Source organism: Rattus norvegicus, chromosome 5, assembly GCF_036323735.1.
Source record: "Rattus norvegicus strain BN/NHsdMcwi chromosome 5, GRCr8, whole genome shotgun sequence".
NCBI lineage: Eukaryota > Metazoa > Chordata > Mammalia > Rodentia > Muridae > Rattus > Rattus norvegicus.
In genome coordinates this window covers 152790701-152797490 of record NC_086023.1, presented here as the reverse complement: position 1 = coordinate 152797490, position 6790 = coordinate 152790701, and the positions used below count along the sequence as shown (strand labels likewise).

At 49.6% G+C, this 6790-nt stretch overlaps 1 protein-coding gene across 1 annotated transcript in view; it reads left to right on the top strand.

Annotated features, from left to right (window-relative positions):
- The first annotated feature begins 372 nt into the window (after positions 1-372).
- The window catches only part of Clic4 (chloride intracellular channel 4), a 59748-nt gene continuing 53330 nt past the window's right edge, over positions 373-6790 (top strand). Inside the window, exon 1 of the mRNA NM_031818.2 lies at positions 373-621. Within this exon, the coding sequence (NP_114006.2) occupies positions 550-621 (72 nt within the window). The 5' untranslated portion in view covers positions 373-549. The remainder of the gene's footprint in view (positions 622-6790) is intronic.

The window sequence follows — 6790 nt, the reverse complement described above, 5'->3', positions numbered from 1 at the left end:
GTCCTTGCGGCTCTAGTGGGGGGCAGGGGAAGAGGGCGCGAGGCGGGACGCCCCGCATGAGGTCACTTGGCACCAACCAGCAGCAGCTGCGCTGTGGAGGGAGACCGTGTCAGGCTCGGGCTCCGGGAACCTTTCCCTCCCGCCTGGCTGGGGGCGGGGGAGGGAACGCCCCGCCTAGGCCGCGCCCCCTTGGTCGGTCGACCTAGGCTAGAGCGCTCCCCTGCCGTCCTCCCTCGAGGCCACGCCCTCCGGCTCGGGCCGGGTCCATTTCCCCCGCAAGATCCTATTGCTCTGGGCCACTGCTCCGCCCACGCCACGCCCACCGGGCTCCGCCCAGCGGTTTGAAGCGGCAGCGACCGCAGCCCCCTCAGAGTCGCGCGCGAGGCGTGAGGCGGTGCTGAGGATCTGAGCCACGGGTAGCTAGACGCCCGGACTGTCCAGTGAGCGAGCGAGCCAGCGAGCCAGCGAGCCAGAGGCAGGAACCCGCAGCCACTGCAGCCCCGGAGCCACAGCCGCAGCCGCCGTCCGCGGAGCCCAGCCCAACTGGCCATGGCGCTGTCGATGCCCCTGAACGGACTGAAGGAGGAGGACAAAGAGCCCCTCATCGAGCTCTTCGTCAAGGTGAGCGCTCGCCGTCCCGGGCGCCGCGGGCTGGTGGCCCCCGCGCCCCGAAGCGCCCCCACGCGGCGTCCCCGCGGCCCGAAGCGGCGCCGTACCTCCCGCACCCCTTCCCATTGTTTCGGCTCCTCGCCTTCCCGCCTCGCAGCGGGACCTTGGAGGATCCTGCGGGCGCGGCGACAGAGAGGCGACTCCGCAGGGCGGGACGCGCCTCAACCGCGCCGCGTGGGTCCTGTCACCCTCCTCGCTCTGCCCGACCCCACCCCGCCGCGAGCCCAAGTCTGGGGCGGCCCGGCTGATTGCTCACCCAACTTACTTGAAGGTTGGCGCTCGGCCGCTGGGAAACTGAAACTTTAATTTCGATACAATGTTAAATAAAATAAAGGGGCGGGGGGACCGGGAAGCCTTAAACCCAGCAATTGGGAAAAGTGGTCTCGGGAAGATCGGGAGTTTCAGGGCCAGCCTGAGCTACTTAGTGAACCCAGGGCAAGCCTGGGATACGTGGGACCCTCAATCCAGCCCTCCTCTCCTATGGGGGAGGGGACATTTTTTTTTAATGCGGGCGTGGTGACTAGTCTATGACCCAGCAGTAGAGGCTTGAGGAGTGCCTCGAGTTCGAGGCCAGCCTGGGTTACAAATGTGAAGCAGTCACCCCCCCCCCCCAACCCAGACAACAACCGCAAAGAAGAAGAAAAAAAGGAAAAGAAAAGAAAAAGCGAAAAGAAGGGTGGATGCCCCAAGGCTTCCGGAAAAGACGGAGATTCCCGACTTGGGTTTTCCTGTCCGGTGTTTTACCACCATCTGGTTTTCTTGTTTCTCTAGCGCGCCTGCTTTCACATGATGCAACCTTTTGGCCGCTCGCGTTGCTGGTGCCACCTCGGCAAGCGCTTTTGGTTTGAAAGAAAACCTGATGCCAGAAAGAATTCTCTGCTTCCTCAGGCTTTGAAAGGCTCATTCCTCTCTCTGTCCTCAGCCTGTAAATTCCCGAGCTGGCTTCTTCACTTAGGAATACTCTCCGCCACTCTCCCTTTTGGAGCGTAGTGAAGGAGAGAAAAGTTAACATCTGGGTCCCTGCTTTACTGAGCCTCCTTCGAAACCCAGACATTCTGTTAGCCACTAAATAGCCAGGCTTATGCGGAAACCCGCAACACTAGAAATTCAACAGGCATCCAGTACTAAGTCTGCCCTTAGTTTTAATTTGAAAGCGCAGAAATTATTGAAGGATGTGTTCCAGAGGTGGAAGGCAGAAATCTGCAGGGTGGTAACAATGTTTGCTTTAGTGTTTTCTTTTGGTTGCCGGTTTAAGAAACTTTTTGGGGGGGGGGTGTCTAGAGCAGCGGTTCTCAACTAGGGGTGGAGACCCCTTTCAAAGGTCTAACAATTTTTTTTACAGGGGTCACCTAAAACTATTGGAAAACACAGATAATTTCATTACAATTCATAGCAGTAGCAGAGTTACAGTTATGAAGTAGCAACAAAAACACTTATGATGGGGGGGTCACTGCGACATGAGGGAAGCATTAGGAAGAAAAAGGCTTAGGGCTCTCAGAATATCACAGTGCGTGCAACTGGAGGTAGCAGACAATACCTTTGAGGCCTGTAGGAAGGAACCTGGAGTAAGAAATGGGGAGAGTGGGGTAGAAAACTGAGAAGGGTACACCTAGGCCCAGAGATGGAGGTGAGATGTAACAGTTTTCCTCCTCTTGTCTGCCGCCTCCAATCTTTTTCTGAGACACAGGGTCTTACTCTGTAACCTGCCTTGTCTTGGAACTCATAATGTAGTCCAGGTGGGTCTCAGGCTGGGATTACAGGTGTGAAACATCATATCCAGCAGGAAGGACTTTCGATAAACTAAACAAAACGAAGCCAAAAAAAACCTGACCTGTAAAAGTGTACATGCTAATCTGAAGTACATCGAGCGCCTAGTGGTAAAGCCTTAGAGGTGTTAGACAACTCTGAATTATGAACCGAGCAATGCAAGGCTGGTCCTTTAATCCCAGCCTTTGGAAGGCAGAGGCAGGCAGACACCTGAGCTGAAGGCCAGCCTCGTCTCTACCTAAGCTAGCAGGGCTGCATAGAAAACCCAGGCTCAAAATCAACAGCAAACACAGCGACTTAGAATCACACAGATAGTATACTTTATATAGCTTTTGCTCAGTGTGGTTTAGGAGGTCCTGGCCGCCAATAAAATATGGCAAGAAAAAGGTTTAAAAACTAGGGAAGGGATTGGAGAGGTAGCTCAGTGGTAGAACACTTGCCTAGCATGGGCAAAAACCCTGTGTGTGATTTTTTTTTTTTTTTTTTCAGTAACACACACACACACACCCCTACCTCTTGGAAAGGACATGATGATGCCTAATGCCCTTCTCACTGTTGATTTAATACTTCCATAAGGAGAAGGGTGAGGTGTGTTTTCCCAAAGCTGAGTCACTTTCGTGCCCCTTCCTTCCCAGTGGTCCATATTTGTATGTGAACCACTGAATTCACAGGTCTCTGGCCTTGGAGGTCAGAGATCAGCCTAGAGTTCTGGGCGCATTGACTGGGCTATCCCGGGCAATTTGTTTTCTTTCAAGCTGTATTTATTTTGTCTGTGAAATGATCTTTACCCTTCTGTGTTTTACTGTAGGCCAATTTTCCGCTGATACAGACCCAGTTGGTTGTTTGAAAGGAGAAAGAAAATGAAAATGTGGTAAAGGCTGTTGATTTCTTTTCAAATCCTAGATGTAGGAAATGCACACGGGAAAACACTCATAAATAGTTAATTTTGAAAGCACCTCGGGGGTGGCAACTAGTCTAGAATGGTATGCTAAACAATGTTAGCTTTTCAGCCAAGTATCCCCAGTTTGTAGCTGAAAACTTTTTTCCTTTTTGACTTAGGCTCTTACTGTGTAGTTCAGTCTGGGCAGAATCAAGCAGCTCTGGAGCTCACACCAGCCTCAGACTCAGGGCTGACCTGCCTCAGCCACCAAGTGCTCCATTTCTAGGTGTGAGTCACCACTATGTGGCTGAAAACTTTCTGTGTTCAGAAAAGCACTCACTGTGTGTCTGTATGGGACAGCACACCTTTGAAGGTCATCGAGGAACTTAACAGAGCTGATTCTCCCCTCCTCCCTCCCGGGTTCTGGAGCCTGAACTCAGGAGCCAGGCTGTCTGCTTGGTCTGTGTGGTGCTCCACAGTAAGGTACCTAGTGGTGGGTAGGAGATGGCTTCTTTTCCTTTCCACGGCACTTAAAAAAAAATATGTTTAAAAGTTATTTTTCTCTTCAGCTATGTATGTGCACATTTGCATGTGGTATATGCACACATTTGCGGGTGCCCTTGTGTTCAGAAGATGATGTCAGATCCTCTGGACTGTGTGCTGCCCAACATGGATTCTGGGAATCGAACTCTGATCCTCTGCAGGTCCTGCTGCATGGCTCCCACCAGCAGTGAGCACTCAAACCCCTGGCCATCTCTCTAGTGTTGTTGCTGTTAGTGTATGTCTTGTCTGTCCTTTGAATTGGAAACAACCCTTCCCCCCTTTTCATTTTTGATTTTTTTTGTTTTTGGTCCTGGATAGGTTTTCCTTTTGTAGCTAAGCTAGCCTTGTATTCCCGACATAGCCCAGGCTGTCCTCTAACTTAGACCATTCTGCCTTGGCCTCCTGGGTGCTGTCATTGCAATCATGAGGCACCCTGTTTTCCTTGAATAACTTATTTCTTAGGTCCTGGTTTCTGAGTCATGAACCTTGACCCTTTGTCCTACTTTCTGTAGCCCACAGACGCGAGTCCCATGTGATTAATAGCTATTTAACCTCTTTTTCCTTCATAGTTTAGTACTTCTGATCTTTTCGTGTATTTGGCAATATATCTTCTTGACTATGTGTGTAGTTAGGGTCCAAGATTCCTGTTTGTGTAAAGGTAAATAAATATTAATTCAGGACCTGTGTACCTGGTGTCACTCGCCCTCTTTTTATTTATATATTTATTTGAGGCCGGGCCTTACTCTGTAGCTCAGACCACCCTTAAATTTGTGGCAGTCTTCTTTCTTCAGCCTCCCGAGTACAGGGATTGCACACAGACAGGGGGTAATCGGGAGTTTGGAGTTTTGTTTTGCTTGCATGAGTCCGTTTGTATCAACATCACAGTCTCTCCACTTTGGCTGCATCTGTATGATGGATGCATTTCTTATCCTAGTAGAAGGTAATCTCTTTGCAGGACTTAGTTTTATGGGTCATAATTTGATCTTTAATGTACTACCATTTTGAATTGGGCTATCACTGTCTATCCCAAGCTTCTGGGATTGGGAGGGGTTTTTATAGGAAGTTAATCTGCAGAGGGAATTTAAGGCCAGTCTGGACCATATGGCGCTGACCTGTCTCAGAGACAACTGGGTGTAACTGGTTGGTAGGAGAGTTCCTGCTTAGCCTAGCTTCTTAGGTCTTAGGATTGACCTCCCAGTACCACAAACAAACAGATGGCAAGGCGGTGCTTATAGAGTCAAATACGGTTCCTGTACATTAGGAGCTAGACCTGAGGATTGAAGTAGGCTTGAACTTGGCCCTGAAAAAGTAGGGAACTAGGTAGGTTAGAGGTAGGTGAGAAAGGGAATATGAGTTTAGACATCACTTGGGAAGTCCCCCAGGAGCAGCTAGACAGGAGGAGCCAGAAAGTCAGATCTGGACCAGCTGAGGCATTTATTCTCACAGGCTTTGCTCTCCAGGTACCTCTCCCTTCCCTGCTGTGCCCTGTTATTGGCCTGTTCTCTGCCCACTTCTTCCTCAGCCCTAGTTTGGGGTGTGTGTGAATGGATCCTGCTGCCGGTGCGAAGTGGGAGGTTTTTTATGTTTCAAGGGCAGACTTCAGTGCTTTCAATACTTTTTCTGTAGAACAGTGATGCGGAGATCAGTGCTCCCCCTGGTTTGCTCATTTGGGTGTATAGAGGGGGAACTTAAGGACTTGGTATGCATTTCCATAATGTAAAATGTGAGGTTAATGGAAACTTGTCTTTGTTCCTCTTATCCTGGGGCTGTTTCTGGAGACCTAAGTCAGGTTGCTTTGGGCAAATACCAAGGTGATGATTTGGTTAAATATAAAATTCTGACAGGAGCCCAGAATGAGGAAGACACACAGGAGTGGAGGGGACTAAGTACAGGGCACACCTAATGCACTAGTGACAGGAAAGGGACATCAGGTTTTGGAAGGATGCCTAAGGGGTGCCTTGAAGCCAGGAGGGGGTGGTGAGCAAGACTTCCCCTTCGGCCTGCTTCCCTGGCAGAGGAGAGGAACCTCCGCTTCTCCTTTTCCTGTGTTTCCTGAGTAGGGAATGAGTGAGTCTCTGGGAAGTGAGTTAGGCAGTATGGGAAGTGTGATTAAGGCACCGTGAGTTAAGATTTGTATCAAGCAGAGCAGAAAACTAGGGTAGGTTTGCTGGGTTAGAGGCTGGGACTGAGAGTAGAAATGAGTTTCTGGTGGAAAATGACAGACATTCGGGTTATGGTTACGTATGAGTATGAGTTAGCCGAAATCTAAATTTAGTTCAGGGCGTGTGTTTGTGAATTTCTTAGGAGCTTTTAGTTCTGTTGCTTTTTTTTTTTTTTTTTTTCTTTTTTTGGAGCTGGGTACCGAACCCAGGGCCTTGCGCTTGCTAGGCAAGCGCTCTACCACTGAGCTAAATCCCCAACCCCTTCTGTTGCTTTTTTATGAGACTTGGCTCACAAGACCTCAGTGGTCAGGAACAAGTATCAGTGTGAAGAGTATCAATTAGCTGTTCTCTTTTCTTATAGTTTTGGTGGTAGTAGGAATGGATCCTAAGGCCTATGTACACTAGGCAAGCACGCTATCACTAATACCAGAGCCCTTTAAAAATATAAATTAATTAGAGACAAGGTCTCATGATGTAGCCTTGGCTGACCTGGAACTCTCAATATAAACTAGATTGGCCTTGAACTCAGAGATCCACCTCTCTCCGAGTGCTGAGATTAAAGGCAAGTGCTCTGACTCCTGGTTCCTTTTAAAGTATATTCATTTATTTTATGTGTGTGGGTCTTTTGCCTGTAGTGTACTGCTTCTTGCCTAAGGAGTCCAAAAGAGGCTGTTAGGTCCCCTGAAACTGGCCTTATATAGTTGTGAGCTTCCAGGTGGGTGCTGGGAATTGAACCCTGGTCCTCTAGAAGAGCAGCCAGTGCTCCTAA